Consider the following 19,324-nt stretch of genomic DNA (forward strand, 5'->3'; position numbering starts at 1 on the left):
CGACCCGTGAATCCTTTAAAAAGGAGTACATTTAGCAGGTTTATCCGGAGAAACACAGAAAAGGGGATATTTGTTTCAACTGGCCCAGAGATATTTTTAAGAAGGGGTGTTTAAAACCAGCCCGTAAGGAATTGATAATCCCCGACTTTTATTTCTACCGAATAAAAGGGGTTCACGGTGTATTTCTACTGAGTCCTGAGATAAGGGGTAGAAAAAGAGACAAAAAGCCCGCGAAAAGTGGGGGTAAAAAATTATGGTCCTTCCTGAGATATGGGGGTGTTTTTGAAATAAGGGAACAAGCGTAGGCGTCCACCTAATATGCTGAGTGGGGGGGGGGCAGGAGCTACTGAAATGGTAAAATCTGGAAAACATAGTCAGCTCAACTATGTGTTTGTGTCACATTTGTGCCTATATATGTATATATGTGAAATTAAATGAAGATTGAAATTAAACAGAAAATAAACTGAACAAGTAAACAGGCAGTTGATAAAATAAGATCGGCGAAAATGGTGAGTATCTGGTAATATTTTCTGAACTGCTTCATATGTAATATCTATATGTAGTATAACTACTTATATGTAACTATCTCTGCATTGCAGGTATAGCTACAAGAGTGACATTTGGGCACTGGGATGCGTACTGTATGAACTGCTCACTCTAACTCGTGCGTTCGAAGCTAGCGTAGGTTACCTTCTATGTGTGTACTTGAATAAGCCAACCAAATTAGAATTTTGATAGAACATCCTCAGTAACCCCATTTTATAGCCATGTTATATAGCGGACAGCTACCAACGCAAAGCCTGTTACAGTGTAATCACGTGTGGTGGGCCAGTATATTTATACATGCTGAGGAAAAGAGCGTGCCTTTAACTTTCCTGTAGAGTTTAAACTTGTCAGGTGAAAAACTCAAGTGTTATTCTCGGGTGTTGAAATGGTTTGTATAAATTTGAATTGTGTTCGAAGCGAGAATTAATTTGTGTTTATGTGCAGACTGTGTGATTATGATTGTGTATTACTGTGTATATATATATGACTGTGTGGTTATGATTGTGTATTACTGTGTATATGACTGTGTGGTTATGATTGTGTATTACTGTGTATATATGACTGTGTGGTTATGATTGTGTATTACTGTGTATATGACTGTGTGGTTATGATTGTGTATTACGGTGTATATGACTGTGTGGTTATGTGCAGACTGTGTATAGACAGTGTGAAGACTGTTTTGTAGTCAAAAAGTTCTACAATGTATACAACATTTTGCAAAATGCGACATTGGCTTATTAGTAGCAGTTAGGGGATATGGACCTGGTAACAAAGAAGGTTAATGGCTATTGCAGTCCCATGTCCCATAAGAAATTAAAATCCATATGAGTTGGTCGATAATATTCAGTCAATATTGCATGTAATGTGAATTGTAACTATATAGAACATTTAAGTAGCCAGGCATTGTTTGAGACGCCATTGTGTGAGACAGATGTCATATATAACTATGACTAAAATGCCCCCTAGACTGTGTTTTGTCTTTATTATGAGAAGCATGCCCAAGTTTGATATGATATGCGTAACTATAACGCAATAGTTAATCCAGATAACTATTTTTCACCAAATTTCTGATCTATAGATTAACAATACTATAGGTTAGAACAGTAAAGTTAGTACAACAAGTCACAATTCAAATCAAAACCAATATAGTATATTTCATGTTAACTACAGAGGTGCTAGGTTAACCTCGGTTTTATATTACCATTTTCCAGAATCCTCTGCGGCTTGTTTCTGAGATTGTGAAGGGACGATATGAAGACATTGGCACAAATTATTCTGATGAGATGAAGAGCATGGTGTCTCGCCTTCTTTTTCCCGATCCAGGGATTCGACCTGATTCCAACGAACTGCTGAAGTGGCCACTCCTGCAGCCAACACTGCTGTACGTATGTTATTGTCGATGCTCACTCTGACATAGCAAAATGAATGTGGCAATCGTCTGAAAAAAATTAAGTATTTTATATTATTAGTATATTTTGTTGATTTGTTTAGCAATATTATAAGTGATACGCATGACATAGGTTAAATATGATAGCAAAATCTACCCCTTTGAAAATGTTGAAACTGTGTAGAAATTGTATTATTGGTATAGTAACGTAATGGTTTGATGTGCCATGTAGTGGTAACCAGTTTGAATGAGTAATGAGGGTAATTAATTCGCCATAGTTAACCCTAGTCAACTGCCATTACACAGGGATGCGAAGGCACCTCCGACAGCCCAACGGCCTTCCCACCAAAGTATCACAACAACGTTAGAGTTTGACCAGTCCTTTCATCCCGTCGTCGCTTCCAAATCATGCGAGGTGTATTGCTGGGGAGGTGGAAGACTGGCTCCCTACAAGATAGAATTGTTCAAGGAGGGCAATAGTCCTCTTCAGGTGAGGATAGCCGTACAGCAAGCTGTAGGCCCTACATAGCTGTGCGGAGACACAGCCAGTAATTTGTAGATATCATAAGGTATCAAACTGGCACCTAAGCTACACACTTTAAGGGTTCACGCCTGGAAATCATTTTCCATAGGCGGTAATACTTACGAAAAAATTCCCATAAATCAGCAGAAGTTTATTTTTGGAATAACAATGCCATCCGCTGAATCTAAGTCGCAAGTGACACCATATATGTTATTAACAAAAAAATTCTTCCATAATTTTTTTTCTAAACATCATTTTTCCAGCACTCACTCGAAAGGTTAGCACTCGTTCACATGTCTCAAAAGGACGACCGCTACGTGGCAGCACTAGTCACTTCGCACTAGTCACCTCTCGCTCCAGCGTAGCACCAGTTCCTTCGCCATAGTTCAGTTCATAGGCGTTTCGGTTCAAGGATAGAGAACATGTATCCCAATGTGAACCAATGTACAAGATAGAATTGTTCAAGGAGGGCAATAGTCCTCTTCAGGTGAGGATAGCCGTACAGCAAGCTGTAGGCCCTACATAGCTGTGCGGAGACACAGTCAGTAATTTGTAGATATCATAAAGTATCAAACTGGCAGTGGCACCTAAGCTACACACTTTCAGGAATAAAACCATGCAGTACGTCGTCGATGTTGTGTGATGGCAGCAGATGGTCTGTTGGCTGTGTAAATGTTCACGTCTTGTAGATGTTCATATGATTTCTGAAGAATTTATGATTTATAAAATTTAAGAGGTTCTTCCGAAGGAACTATTCTTGAACGTTTTATTATAACTTTTACTCATAGATGGCACTCCCTTTCAGCAAACAAAATGTAAAATTGGTAAATGCAGAGCATATCATTAACCTGTATGATACAGGCGGTTCCGGTTCCGCTTCACTACACTTCACTGGTAGATAGTGTAGTGAAGCGGAACATACCGCCTGTATCATACAGGTTAAGCATATCATATGATATACGTGTTTTTTTTTTCATTATTATTTATTTATAGAGTATTTTTCTCGCCAGGTGGCGTTAGGACCTCATCACTTTGCTGTGGTAACGGTTGAGGGAGAGTTGTACACTTGGACTGTAAGTGGCATGTGACATTGCATGTAGATCGACAAGCTTTTCATTCTAGAAGAGGTCTATTACTTCTTGTTACTATAGCTCTTGTCGTATTACATAGTTATCATACTATAGTACTAAAATAAACAGTGCATCATTACCATGTTTGCACAGCTAGGCATGTACAATATCTTGCTGTGTGTGCATGACAAATGAATGGACAAACGAATAACTCGGACCAAGATTGCCGTATAGGTTATATTTGCCAATTATGATGGTTCTCATATGTAACCCAAGAGGTGAATGGTTGTCAAATAGTTACAGTCCTATGTCCTAGTGGATATTCTTACTTGTTTGCCATGAACCTTTGTCAGGAAAATTCATCATACCTTTTTCATCATTCATCATTATACATTCATCATTTTCTGGCAGCATCCTAGTATACTATAGTCTGTTACTGTTTTATCATAGTCCTAAGTTTTGTCCTAACTTTACGATTGTTGTGATTGTTGTGACGAAGGCCCTCGGATGGAACCATGCAGTTGTTGCAAATACAACCTATACACCTAAGACATGTATCCTAAAATGATGCCCACATCGACATATGTCACACACTGAAGACCAGATTTACATCACTGTACTATAGAAATCCACCTGTCTATATATCTATGTGTCTTTCCGTAATGGGTCATGCACATGCTGACCGCTCACGCACGTGTATGCATGCACGTGTATGCATGCACGTGTACGCACGCACGCTCACACGCACACAGATGCACGGTGATAAATTACAGTCATGTACTTACTAAAACTATCTTAGTCTCTAAGCCTGTAATGTCCTATAATATATTATCGTGGTGTAGTTAATCACTTCATTACCAACCATGCCAACTACAGCCAATTAAAGCTGATAAAAGTTGGCAGGTAGTTGAGCAAATAATTGCATGACTTTTTGAATGAATACTTGACACTTCAAATCTCGGCTAAGTGTAAGCTTACTTAATCGACCTGATTTATAGACGGTAACTGACAGATTACAGTGATTGTCATTTGTGAGTGCAGTTTCATGCCTTCGCAAATAACTGCTAGGAAACATTAAAGAGTAAGGCGCATTAGTATGATCTATTTGTTCAGGTATTTACAAAGTAAATAAAGACATGCTTAGCTGTCTCCATGGTGACAACGCGAGAGGGTGTCGGTTATAAAAACGAGAATCAAACATCGTGTGCTTTTTTATTGCTTCTATTGCTACAAAATTTAAACGATTATATCAGGAGTACATATAAAAACAAATGTTATTATTTCACTTCGCTTAGGTTTGTTCTTATTCACTCCTGATTAATATTAATTGGCAATTTGACTATATTAGGTATCCGTTTTGAAATCAGTAAAATATTTTATTGACAGTGTATATGTAGTGACTCTATGCTTTTAATAGGCTGATAAGCCTTGTGCCTATATAATGTAGTCGGGCTGCATAGCCTGGCTACTGCGTAACCTAGCTGCAAAAAACATATATTGCATTGTGTAGGCCTACTGGTCTCACAGCCATGGCGAATCATGGGGATCTGAGATATTGTTTCATGTGGAAGAGCAGTGGTCGGTGATATATATGTTGCCATGTGCACACACACACACGCACATACACAGGCGTATATATATATATATGTCTATATACAACACGCCTGCATGCACGCAACACACTTCTATATGTATATATTGCATAATATAGTAAGTAGTAGTATAAATCTGAACAAGACTGTCGCGTATCAAGTGTCTGTATGGATTGATCATATGGTTTGACAGACATAATTGTAGAAATATTGTTGAGGTCGAAAATTAATGAGTGTAAACGATTCATTAAATTTTGCAGTTATTATTAATTGATCACTCCCCAACACTGATTTCAGATCAGGTCATTAATCAAAATGGCAGCAGCGCCTTTCTTGTCTGTCTGTCTGTCTGTCTGTCTGTCTGTCTCGCTTTCTCTCAGGCTCTCAGACATTCTCTCTTGCTCTCTCTTGTTCTTTTGCAATATACGCACACACCCGTACATACATACATAACATCAGGAGTTAATGAGACAAAGAGTTCGTCTCATTAACTCCTGATAACATACGCATTCCGCACGCGCATGCACACATACACGCGTGCAGACACAGGCGCATACACATGCGCGCGCGAGCGCGCTCACCACGCTCGCACGCGCACACACAGAGGAACACACGCACGCACGCACGCACGCACGCACGCACGCACACACGCACACACACATACGTATATTGTCCCTCCTTCCCTTCCTCCGTCTCTCCCTCCCTCCCTCCCTCCCTCCCTCCCTTCCTCCCTCGTGTGGTCATTAGTGCTGACCCTCTATAGTAAACAAGCTTTTCTCTTGACGATTGCCTTGCTGCGTGCCTTGTGTACATACCGAGACCCCATAGTAAAGTGCTATTTACATATATTTCGACCTTATATATATCCAGTGTAGTAACAGTCAGAGGAATAACTAAAAAGATCTAGTTCAGTGTCAACATGTATCGTACTATTGCAGCAGTGGTCATAATAAGGCAAACACTGAAACAGGCTTTATATACATACGTATTTACTCGCAATAAGTGATTTATATAGAACATGGTTCATATGTTGTCTGTCCTGGCCCTTTTCCGTTCTCTCTCTCTCTCTCTCTCTCTCTCTCTCTCTCTCTCTCTCTCTCTTTCTCTTTCTCTTTCTCTATCTATCTATCTATCTATCTGTCTGTGTTTGATCTGTTTTTGTCTCGTCTCTCTCTCTTTCTCTTCCTCCCCCTCTCTCTTCTCTCTCTATCTCTCTCTCTCTGTCTCTCTCTGTCTGTCTCTGTCTCTGTCTTTGTCTCGTCTCTCCCTTCCTCCCCCTCTCTCTGCTCTCTTCTCTCTATCTGTCTCTGTCTCTCTCTCGTCTCTCTCTCTCTCTCTCTTCCTCCCCTCTCTCTCTTCTCTATCTATCTATCTATCTATCTATCTATCTATCTATCTATCTATCTATCTATCTATCTATCTATATAGCTATCTATGTATGTATGTATGTATCTATCTTTTATCTGTCTTTGTCTCGTCTCTCTCTCTCTCTTCCTCCCCCTCTCTCTTCTCTCTTCTCTCTATCTCTCTCTCTCTCTTTCTCTCTCTCTCTCTCTCTCTCTCTCTCTCTCTCTGTCTGTCTCTGTCTGTCTTTGTCTTTGTCTCGTCTCTCTCTCGCTCTCTTTCTCTAATCACTCGCCTTTCTTTCGCTCGCTCTCTTTCTTGTCCTATCTCTATTTTATCCTCTTGCTCCATTTGTAGAAGCCATAAGGATCAACTAACCCGCACTCATACATACCAGTAAACAAACATAACGTTACAAAATTCTTTGACTATTGTTGGGGAAGAATTGCGTAAAATAAAGACACAGTGGGGCGCTGGTTTGCGAACTCAGCGTATGAAAGCTTATATTGTTGTGCGGGAAATATTATTATATCGTGCAGGCATGCACACTACGTCGCGTGTAAGTTTCTTGCACAGCAATCCATGGAGGCATCGGATGCGCGGGTGTGAAATATTCAATGTGATGTGACAGGAACGTATTTGCTCCCCTGTGATTCAATTTTTTTAAATCGCATGTGTACCCCTGTCGTACATAACAACTTGAACGTGTCAATAATTTTGGTCCGGCGAAGTAATAATTAATAACAATTTAATTTATACCACTTCCATTTTTAATATTCAAACAGCTGCGCTCGCCCGTTTATATCCGTTCGTGTGATAAGGCCCAATTACTACTCTCTTATGTCGCTGATATAAACACAGTTCAAACGTCAAGTGCTAGGAAACTATAAATCTACCTCTCTACGTCTCTAGACATTTATGGTTTAAACTTATACGGGGGTGGATCGTGGCTTGGGTGGAGTAGACGCCTGACTACTCCTTGAGATAACAGCCTCTTTAAAAATGACTACTTTACCAAAACCACCATGTTTAGCCCTATTTTTGTGTAGCACAGTTCGTGCCATGGCTAGAAGTACAGATTTATTTTTTTGAGCTAATCTTGCCGTCATTGTTCACACAGATGCGCTAGTTTTAGAGCTTCTAAAGTTATCGCTCTTACAGATGTGCTTGTGTAGGAGTTGCGCCTGCAATTATGGCTTACACTGATGTGCTTTTGTTTGAGCCTCTCTTGCAAGCATGGTTCACAAAGATGTGCCTTTGTTTGAGCCTCTCTTGCAAGCATGGTTCAGGAAGATGTGCTTTTGTTTGAGCCTCATACAAGCAAAGTTCACAGAGATGTGCCTTTGTGTGATCCTCTCCTGCAAGCATAGTTCACAAAGATGTGCTTGTGTTTGAGCTCCTCTTACACGCAAGCGTCTTCGAGGCTGCAGAAGTGACAAAGTTAGACGAGTTGCTGCTGCTGCTAAGGTTACGCGGCAGTCCGCCCTGCGACCAGCACCAGTGGCAGCTGATGATCGAGATAGCGACGCGCCGAAACTGTTTGTTGAAGTGAGCGTAGACGACGACGTAGATCCAGCTGCTGCAGAAGCTAAGAATGGTCGCAAAGTGGCGCAGTATCGCCAACGTGTCGTCGTAGTAGTTGGCGCCACCTAGCGTCGACAGTTTGATGACGTGCGTCGGCAGCCAGCAGCAGGCGAAAACGACGAGAATCGAGACGGCCATCTTGATGCTGCGTCGCTTCCACGACCACATGTGCTCGGCGGCGTGCGGGGCGGCCGCTCCCTGCATCTCGCGCCGCCACAGCCGGTGTATGATGCGGCCGTACAGCGCCGACGTAAGCAGCAGCGGCACGACGTAGCCGAAGATGAAGTCGACGAGGTACTTTGCTCGCAGCGCGCGCCGGCTGTAGTAGCAGTACTCGTGCGTGCTGTTCGGCTGCAGGTACTCCTGCCGCCGGCTGTTGAGGAAAGCGAGCGTCGGGTAGAGCGCGTACAGGCCGGCGACGAGCCACAGCGCTGCGATGACGACGAAACAGCGTGCGGCGCCGCGGGGAGCCCGCTGCGGATGCAGCACGGCGCGGTAGCGGTCGAACGCGATGGCGACCATGACGCCGACGCTGTGCGACAGCACGACGTCGGCGCCGAACTGCTGCGCGATGCGCATGCTGCAGCGCGTCGTCGCCGACACGGCGGCGGCGCTCTGCAGCAGCATGACGACGACGGGCGCCAGCGCGAGCGCCGTCAGCAGGTTGGCGCCGCAGATGGACGCCACGTAGTAGTTGACGGGCCGGTGGAGCGCGCGCTCGGACGCGACGGCGGCGATCGCGCACAGGTTCGACACGATGATGAGCACGCCTGTCAGCACGTAGACGCCGCCGAGCACGTAGAGCATGATGCGCACGCCAGCTGTCGCCACCCGCGCGTCACTAGTGGCCGCAGCAAGAGCCTGCTGGCCGGCCTCCGCTGCGCTCGCTGAAATGAAGGAGAAAGTGGAAATGTCAGTGTGAAGACTGAAGAAGGAAAGGCGCCAAAAGTTAGCAGACGACAGAAACGCGTCGCCACACGTTGCCACGCCGTCGAACCACGTTACTGTAGATTTTCACGTTTTGTGTGCGTTCTCACTGTCTGTGTGCGTTCTCACTGTCTGTATGTGAGGGCGTTCTCACTGTCTGTGTGCGTTCTCACTGTCTGTATGCGAGGGCGTTCCTGTCACTGTTCCACACCAGGCGATGTATCGTTTTTATTTTCACCCGCGAGCACATCTATACATGGTATCAAGAGCGTATAAAGAAGGCCTTCTTTATACGCTCTTGATGGTATAGTATCTCACCAAGAGCGTATAAAGAAGGCTCATAAAGAAGACGTTAGAAGCGTATAAAGAAGGCCTTCTTTATACGCTCTTGATCTCACCCATGAGCATTTATACACACAGTGTGTATATCACATACAGTGTGTTTCTGCAGTAGCTTTGTGGGCTGTAGGTGTCGGGATTGCCGGTAAGTGTGAGAGAATGACAAATGATGAGTGCTCGTTTGTAGATCGAGCGGAGATCTAACGGTTTTTTACCCCCTCGTGCTTTCAGCGTGTGTTTAGCTGAGGCTTCCAAACTGCTTCAATCATAATCAGATGCGAGTCTAAACAGTATAAACGTGGAGCAGCGATACTTGAGTGCTACTTACGCACGCGCTAACTAGCGGACCTAAGCGCACACGGCGCAGGTATATATGACGGTATGGGGGGTCGTCGTGTCTACTCTGATGTTTCTGACCATCTGTGCGTGCTGCTCAACGAACTGCCTAGGGTGTGATATATTAACGCTCGCATTCGCGCGCACGCGAATGCACGCATGCACCATCACGCGTGCACACATACCCTCGCACACGCACGCACACGCAAGCACGCACATGCGTAGCCGCCAGCGTTAAAAATAATGCGTAACCTTCTCCCGCTGCCGGTACTTGTTATCAACCAATCTACCAATCATAGGGGCTTTGCTGAAGCCACACCGCGTCGTCGTGCAGCCGTCGGAAACCGCGTGTTTGTGTCAGCGCACAGCCCCGAAATATCCGTCTGATCACCTCGTTCGCGTATAGGACCAGCAGCAGCAGCGCGGTGCGTAGCTGTGTGGGGTTAGCCACGAGGTGGGTGCCTGTCGTCGGCTCGTTTGCCTGCTACTGGCTAATGGCGGCGGCGATGATGTGTGTGTGCTAATCTAATCGCTGCATCCCTCAATCACGCCGTGCTTCTGTGTAACATGAAGCGGCGAGTAGCGCCTGGTCCTCCTACTGAGCCGGAGTGTGCGCGCGTGTGTGTGAGTGTGCGTGTGTGCGCGTGCGTGCGCGCGTGTGTGTGTCCGTGCACGCGCTCGTGTGTGCGTGTGTGCGCGTGCCTGCGTGTGTGCACGTGTGTGTGTGTCCATACACGCGCGCGTGTGTGTGCGTGCTTGTGTGTGTGTGTCCGTGCGCGCGCGCGTGTATGTGCATGTGTGTGTGCGTGCGTGCGTGCGTGCGTGCGTGTGTGGTGTGTGGCGTGCGTGCGTGTATGTTGTGCGCGTGCGCAAGCGCGTGCGCATGCGCGCGCGTGCTTCCATGTGTGTGTGTCCGTCGTGCGTGTGGGCGTGTATGTGTGCGCGTGCTTGGCGTGCGTGCCTGTGTGTATCCATGCGTGTGCGTGCGTGCGTGCGTGCGTGGTCCGTGCGTGCCCGTGGTACCCGTGCCGTGCCCGTGGGTACCCGTGCGTGTGCCCGTGGGTACCCGTGCGTGCGCGTGGGTACCCGTGCGTGCGTGTGCGTGCATGTGTGTGTGTGTGTGGCATGTGTGTGTGTGTGTGTGCGTGTGTGTGTGTGTGTCCGTGCGTGCGCGCGCCTGTGTGCGTGCGTGTGTGCATGTGTGTGTGTCCGTGCGCGCGCGGCCGTGTGTGTGTGTGCGTGCGTGCGTGCGTGCGTGCTAGCGTGTATGTGTGCGCGTGCGCATGCGCGCGTGCTTACGTGTGTGCATGTGTGTGTGTCCGTGCGTGCGAGCGTGTATGTGTACGCCGGCGCATGCGCGCGTGCTTGGCGTGTGTCCGTGCGTGTGCGTGCGTGCGTGCGTGCGTTGCGTGCCGTGCGTGCATGTGTGTGTCGTGTGTGTCCGTGTGGGTGGGGGGTGTGTGTGTGGTGTGCGTGTGTGTCCGTGGTGTGTGTGTGTGTGTGTGTTGTGTGTGTGCGTGCGTGCGTGCGTGCGTGCGTGCGCGTGGCGCGCGTGCGTGCGTGTGTGTACGCATGCGCTTGCGTGCGTGTCGGTATGCATGCGTGCGCACGCGATCACTTGTAGGCAACAATATATCACGAGTGTCGTAATATAGACTTTATATTATATGACACTCCTGACAATAATCCTTGGTGATGTGGGAGCAGACCACCGTGAAAAACATTGATATTCGTTTGGAATTCAAAACGGCGTACTGGTGCCCTCACACCATAGCGTATGCTGAAACCTATGAGTTGCGTGTAAAAAATTTTTTATACGCACCAAACGCAACCCAAATCAACAATTTTTGTCAATTTCTAAAGACCCCGTCACACCATAGCGTATGCTGAAACCTATGAGTTGCGTGTAAAAAATATTTTTATACCGCACAAACGCAACCCAAATCAACAATTTTGTCAATTTCTAGCCTATTCAACCTATGGGTTGCGTGTGAGTTGCGTGTGGGTTGCGTGTGGGTTGCGTATGGGTTGCGTGTGGGTTGCGAACTGAACTATGATCCCCAATATCTGCGATCACCTGCTGCGTACGAGTTGCGTGCGAGTTGCGTGTGAGTTGCGTGCCAGAACTTAGGAGATTGCGTTTGAGTGCGTTCAAAACTTACAAGTTGCGTTGGACCTGCGTGCTAGTTGCGTGCTAATTGCAAATATCGGTCACGTGGTAAAAACCTGTAATATAAAAACCTGTTAATAATAAAAACCTGTAATAACGGTAAATTGCCATGTCGGAGTACTTGGTACCGAGGCCAGGTGCCGCAAAGTGACTGCCAGCTTCAGGCCAGGGTCCAGGGGCAACCTGTACATGGTGTTTTGCTTGGTGATGCGAGGACCAACTCTCCGTAGCAGCTCATCGGTACATCTCGGGGGCATCCCTCATGAAGTTCTTGAATGCACCTTGGTCCTCGTTCCGGAGCTCCACCAAAAGCTGGTCGTAGAGACAAAGTCAAGGCGCCTGCTAATCTATGGTCTAAACCCACACTCTTCTTCTTCTTCTTCTTTTTTCTTCTTCTTCTTCTTCTTCTCTTCTCCTATTATTCTATTCTGTATGTGTTGGAGTGCTAAATTGACCAGATTAAACTGATATCCAATAACAGCAATAAGTAGCTCCATGTTGTCACCTCGGAGACGTCCACCAACAACTGACACCGATCTAGAAAAGGCCAAACTATTTATACCATTTCTCACACGCATGTAGTACGCAACTAACACGCTACTCAAACACGCAACAATAGGTTGGGGATACGCTGGGAATACGCACAATAGGTTGGGGGTCGCTACACACGCAACATGATCGCAACGAGGCACGCAACACGACATGATCGCAACAGTACGCAACACATTCGCAACATGTACGTTACCAAAACCTGGCCAGATACCTCAAATTTGGACCTGCGATCACCTGCGTTCATAACTTATGAGTTGCGTACCAGTTGCGATCGTGTTGCGATCGTGTTCCGTGCGTAGCGTACCTGTTGCGTCCCTGTTGCGTATAAATGATCGCAGGCATTCGCAGAGAATTATTGAACAGTTCAAAATTTCGGAACTTACTCTGCGTGTGTCTGCGATCACCTGCGTGCTTCAAACTTATGAAACCTATTAGTTGCGTGTGAGTTGCGTTCGGAACTTATGCCCACTATTTTTTATTCGCAACCATACGCAACTGGTGATCGCTATGGTGTGACGCACCTTAACCTATTCAACCTATGGGTTGCGTGTGAGTTGCGTGTGGGTTGCGTGTGGGTTTGCGAACTGAACTTATGATTCTCCCAATATCTGCGATCACCTGCGTGCAGAACTTACGAGTTGCGTTTGAGTGCGTTCAATATTTACAAGTTGCGTTGGACCTGCGTGCTAGTTGCGTGCTAGTTGCGAATATCGGTCACGTGGTAAAACGCTGTCATAAAACCTGTTTATAAATAAAAACCTGTAATAACGGAACCGTAAACCGAAATCGTTCCGGAGCTCCACCAGAAGCTGGTCGTAGAGACTCAAAAGTCAAGGCGCCTGCTAATCCATGGTCTAACCCACACTCTTCTTCTCTTGTCTTCTTCTTCTTCTTCTTCTCTTCTTCTTCTTCTCTTCTTCTTCTCCCCCCTTCTGTTTATTCTATTCTGTATGTGTTGGAGTGGCTAAATTGACCAGATTAAAACTGATGTCCAATAACATCAGGAGGTAGCTCCATGTTTGTCACCTCGGAGGTCCACCAACCAAACTAACACCGATCTAGAAAAGGCCCACTATTTATACCATTTCTCACACGCATGTAGTACGCAACTAACACGCAACTCCACGCAACTAATAGGTTGGATACGCACAATTAGGTTGGGGTACGCTACACACGCAACAGGATCGCAACAGGCACGCAACACGATTGGCAACATGATCCGCAACAGCGTACGCAACACATTCGCAACATGTACGCCTACCAAAACCTGGCCAGATACCTCAAATTTGGACCTGCGATCACCTGCGTTTCATAACTTATGAGTTGGCGTACCGTTGGCGGATCGTGTTGCGATCGTGTTCCGGTGCGTAGCGTACCTGTTGCGTCCCTGTTGCGTATAAATGATCGGCAGGCCATTGGCAGAGAATTATTGAACATGTTCAAAATTTCTGAACTTACTCTGCGTGTCGTCTGCGACTCACCTGCGTGCTTGTTGCGTACGCGAAACCTATAAAACCTATTAGTTCGGTGAGTTGCGTTCGGAACTTATGACCACTATTTTTTTTCGCAACCATACGCAACTGGTGATCGCTATGGTGTGAGGGCACCAGATTGAGTTTTGTAGTTTTTGTTAGTTGTAGTTGTAGTTGTAGTTGTAGTTGTAGTTGTTAGTTGTAGTTTTGTTTGTTTTGTAGTTTAGTAGTTTTGTAGGCAATCGTTTTTCGGCAATTTCGTAGGTATTTTCGTAGGCAATCGTTAGTACATAGTTATTCACTCTATCTAAAGGCATTTGATTAATCTTCGGTGAATTTTATCCAAGAGCCAGAGCTAGCGATGTGACTTTTGTCAGGGTTTTCGCAACGAGGACCGTGTGTGGAGCGAAGCAGTACTGGCAATACACGTTGATCAGTCGTCCGCGTCACGTGCGACTCTGCTTGTCATCGTTCACGCCGGCGATCGCAGGTTACGATCCCGGGAAATGTAGAGCTAATAATACATGTATTATTATAGCTCTTGGTGAAATCTATAAAAACCATAAATGGAAACGAACACAGACGCGCACGCACGCAAACGACGACGCCGCACGCACGCACACGACCACGCCGCACGCACGCACGCCGAACGCAAGTAGTTGTCTTACCTTTATACGGTATTATTTACGTTCACTAAGTTGAGCTCCCCACGCGTTTAGTTTGCGGTACGATCCAAGGCGGCTGTTTACTAGACACAGCACAGATGCGGGCCGACGCTCTCAGAATCTGCACGTGCGTTGTGAGAACACGCCGCTATAAGAGCTTGTGCCGACCGATCATCGTCGGCCTAGCAGTCGTCAGTAGGCGGTCGGTGATACGCGCATATAACGTGCCGTGATCGTCGCCGCTGCGTGTGCAGAGTGATTCTGCAGGTGATTCACATCCTCTGCTCCACCTTTTAGGGAAGGGTCCGGTGGACGGAGGGGGGGGGGTATACCAGCCAATCCCTGGTGCTGGCAGTGTTTATGGATTGTTGTGTTATATATCAGGAGCGTCACAATATATACATGTGACGCTCCTGGTTATAATACATGTCGTGTGCGTGCGCGTGCGCGTGCGCGTGCGTGTGCGTGTGCGCGCGCGTGTGTGTGTGCGTGTACGTGCGCGCGCGCGTGTGTGTGTGTGTGTGCGTGTGCGTGTGTGTGTGTGTGTGCGTGCGTGCTTGCAAAAGCTCACTGCCTGCCTACGTCAGCAGTGTGCATTGCCATCATGGTATGAGGCCCGATTATGAATGAAACAAGCGTCTATAGTGGAGCCCTTATCTATCCCCTCCCCCGTCGTTCCCCACAAGCTGGCCGATGTAAACACAAGTGTTTGTTTGTTTCCTGTGTGCCTTCCTGCTTGTCGGCTTGCTCTTAGTCGGTCTATTCAGCTTAATCTGTGTGCACAGCCGGGCACGGTTAAACAGCGTGGCAGTTGGATGGTTTTGCACCTAGGAAACGCATTGAAACGCAGTTTTTTATTGTTTATTCATTTGTTTAAATTGACTACGTCACGATTGATGGAGTCGCTGTTGTTTTAATTTATGTAACCATCACCAACAGGGTGATATCAAACACGTCTAGCGAGCTATATGTTATATATGTTGTATCAGCACTTGCACGCACGTCCGTACACTTGGCTGTGACCAAACGAGCTACTATAGCAAGACACTTAATCAGGCCTGCGCAATTAGTCTCTCACGGTGTCATTGGCGGCCGGCCGGGTATATAACGTGCTTATCCGCGGCGGTCATATGATTTCACATCGGCGCATTTATGTGCTCGAATTAATGACTCGACTCGGTTTATGGATGTCGCGCGCGTGTGTGCTTACCCACTTTATGGGTCGCGTCGGGATTGCATGCATATATATAGGCTGACGTGAAGAGTCGATGCGACGGTCCGCGCGTTAATGAAAGCGAACGCGTTGATAAATCTGCGTAGTAAACTTGATTAGTGGAATTTATGCGGTGTTTTGCGACGTTTTTATGCGTCTCGTCACGTTGACATTTTGTCGTGATTGCCGCTGCTGCGGGCGGCATACGACACTTCAGTCGGCCCTGCTGCTTGCGGCATATACGACACTTCAGTCGGCCCTGCTGCTAGCGGCATATACGACACTTCAGTCGGCCCGCACTGTAACTACGCGCCACGGCCGACACGCCGTAATGTTTGCACTTCTGTACCTCGCAACGCGAACGTTAACCTATTACCCGCAATGTTGTAATTTGGCTAAACTTGACCAATATATATATATGTTGTATGTGTGTGTGTTTGCGAGCCATGGCTACAGATAATCTGTCCGCTCACACACATCTATGGCTCAGGATAATTCACCCACCCGCATCAACTACATCTAAGCTCAGGATAATCCAACCCCAGCTAAACACTACATCTATGGCTGCAAGATATATTCCCACCCGCACTCACACTACATCTATGGTTGCAGGATGATTCCTGTCTGCTCCACACTACCATCTATGGGCTACAGGATAATTCCCACCCGCTGCACACTACATCTATGGTTGGCAGGATAATTCCCACCCAGCTCACAACTACATCTATGGCTACGAGGATAATTCCCCCCGCTAACACTACATCTATGGTTACAGGATAATCGCCACCCGCTGCAGCACTACATCTATGGCTGCAGAAATTCCCACCCGCAATCACACTACATCTATGGCGCAGTAATTCCCAACCGGGCACTCACACTACATTATGGCTACAGGGATAATCCACCCTCTCACACTAACCTAATGGTTTGCAGGATAATTCCCTTACCCGCTCACACTACATTCTATGTTACAGGATAATTCCCACACCGCTCACACGCTACATCCATATGGCTGCAGGAATAATTCCCCCCGCGACACTACATCTATGGTTGCAGATAACTCCACGCCGCTCACACTCAGTCTATGCTGCAGGATAATTCCCCACTCCGCTCACGACTACATCTATGCTACAGGATGAATTCTGCCGCGCTCACATACTCTATGGCTGCAGAATATTCCCACGCCGCTCACACTACATCTATGGTTGCAGGATTAATCCACGCGCTCAACTACATCTAAGGTACAGAATAATTGCCCACCAAGCTCACACGTACACTTGGCTGAGATGATTCCCACCGCTCAACATACAAATCTATTTACAGATAATTCGCCACCCGCACACACTACATGTCTAGGTTGCAGATAATCCCCCCGCTCACACTACATCTAGGCTGCAGATAATCCCACCCTCTCACACTACATCTATGGCTGCAGATAATTCCACCCGCCAACTACTACATCTAGGGGCTGCAGGATAATTCCCACCCGCTTCACACTACATTCTATGGCTGCAGGATGATTCCACCCGCTCACGACTACATCTATGGCTTGCAGGATAATTCCCACTCAGCTCACACTACATCTATGGCTGCAGGATAATTCCCACACAGCTCACACTACATTCTATGGCTTTTTAACAGGAATAATTCCCAGCCCGCTCATCAGACTACATCTATGGTTACGAGATAATCACCACCCGCCTGCACGACTACATCTAGTTACAGGATAATTTCCTCCCGCTCACGACTACATCTATGCTGCCAGGATAATTCGCCACCTGCCTCAACTACATCTATGGCTACAGGATTAGAAAATTTATAATGATGATAATCATTTAAATAAAATATGATCTAATCCTATGAAAAAATGGTATATATAATTAAACAAGATATCAAGAAATGGAAGAGATTGATAATATACTATAGAAGATCAAATATAAATTTTAATTATTAAAACACAAAGATAAGAAAAGGATATTTGATATATACAGAATGATAATATAAAATTACATATAAGATCAAAGCGATACAATTATCAACAGAAATATATAAATATCACAATAATACGATAGATATTTAATCTAATGAGAATGAATTGATTATTTCTATAGGAAATTCATAATTTCGAAAATTTAGTCGAATGAACATGATAAAAGAGATGAACATAAACATATAATTTCATACAATTTTTAATAAAACATAAAATTGAAAAAGAACTATACAGTTAATAGATTATAAAACTACAGTAATCATAATGGACCAAGCATATTGACAAAGACATTTTTATTTTAAAACATATAAGACATTTAAAGTATAGACATAATAATCAAACAATAGAATAATATTAGAAATTTCATAATTTAATAAGACAGTAAATATAAAAAATTATTAAAATTCATTAAACGTAATATAATTAGAAAATTTTCTAACTTAATCAATAAATATCTAGACAAATTAATCATTTAAGATAAGATCTCGAAGATATTTTATAAAAATTAAATGAAAGATTTAATTTATTTTCTAAGATTTATATGATAAATTAGATCAGTATATATATATACTTAAATTGTTGAATGAAGTTTATTAAAACAAATAAAGAGAATATAATATTTCACACATTATTATTAGGAAAAAATATAATTTAATGCTATATTTTTAGAATCATGAAAAACGGATAATATTTAATTAATTTTTATTTATATCGGGATACAACTTTAATTTATAAAAACAAAAAAGTTGTTATATGAACTAATTGACATTTTCATAATCATATTCGGCAATGATAACTTAATTTAACTAAATTTCTTATTTTATCATAAAGACGAAATATTTTATATAATACTTGACCCTTAAATATAATTATAATGATTTATCATGTTAATGAGAATTTTGGAAAATATTAGAATTAAATTAGAGCGAAATCATTAATTTTCAATAAGATAAGTTTCGAATTCAACGTTTCAGTTACATTTTTTTAAATTTAATAATCGATCAGATTCAGATATAATTCATTAATTGATCATATTTTGGATATCGGATAATGATAGGAATATTATTATTCGAAAATTTATTTATATCAAGATAAATCATTTATTAAGACAGGATTCAAGACATAAAATGTGATATTAAATACGTTTCGTAAATTATTAGATAACATATTAAGTATTATTAGTTCAAATATTCCTTATATTATATATATATATGATATTGAAACAATTTTTTTAATTGATTGATGATGCTACTTCATCAATCAATATTTTTTGAAATTACTGTATGTCCGAGATTAGAAATAAAAATATGACCATAAATTAATCATTTTTACAAATATTGATTTCACGGATATCTAGTGATTAATATTTAATTATATTGACTGTAGCACTACATTCTAGCAAAATAATTCTGATTTTATATAAATATTAAATCGAATCTAATAAGATTAAAATAAAAATCAATAATAATTACGATTCATGATATTATCATTATAATCGAGTTTAAAATCATATTACATATATTTTTTATATAGTTATATATAATATAATTATTATGATAATATTATATAATAATTTAAATGAACTTTTGGAAATACTAAGACCAATATATACAC

The 19,324-nt window shown here is 44.0% G+C and overlaps 1 protein-coding gene across 3 annotated transcripts in view; it reads left to right on the forward strand.

Moving 5' to 3' along the window:
* The window catches only part of LOC106817551 (serine/threonine-protein kinase Nek9-like), a 45,259-nt gene that overhangs the window by 13,169 nt on the left and 12,766 nt on the right, over positions 1 to 19,324 (forward strand). For 2 of the 3 annotated variants that reach the window (XM_014822226.1, XM_014822225.1), the window contains exons 2-4: positions 1,758 to 1,927; positions 2,240 to 2,423; positions 3,467 to 3,529. In XM_014822226.1, coding sequence (XP_014677712.1) covers positions 1,830 to 1,927; positions 2,240 to 2,423; positions 3,467 to 3,529 — 345 coding nt within the window. In that variant the 5' untranslated portion in view covers positions 1,758 to 1,829. Of the gene's footprint in view, positions 1 to 599; positions 682 to 1,757; positions 1,928 to 2,239; positions 2,424 to 3,466; positions 3,530 to 19,324 lie in introns of all 3 variants that reach the window. The other variant, XM_014822224.1, reaches the window with a different exon arrangement.

The sequence above is a fragment of the Priapulus caudatus genome, unplaced genomic scaffold (assembly GCF_000485595.1).
Source record: "Priapulus caudatus unplaced genomic scaffold, Priapulus_caudatus-5.0.1 Scaffold1765, whole genome shotgun sequence".
In the NCBI taxonomy this organism is placed as follows: Eukaryota; Metazoa; Priapulida; class Priapulimorpha; order Priapulimorphida; family Priapulidae; genus Priapulus; species Priapulus caudatus.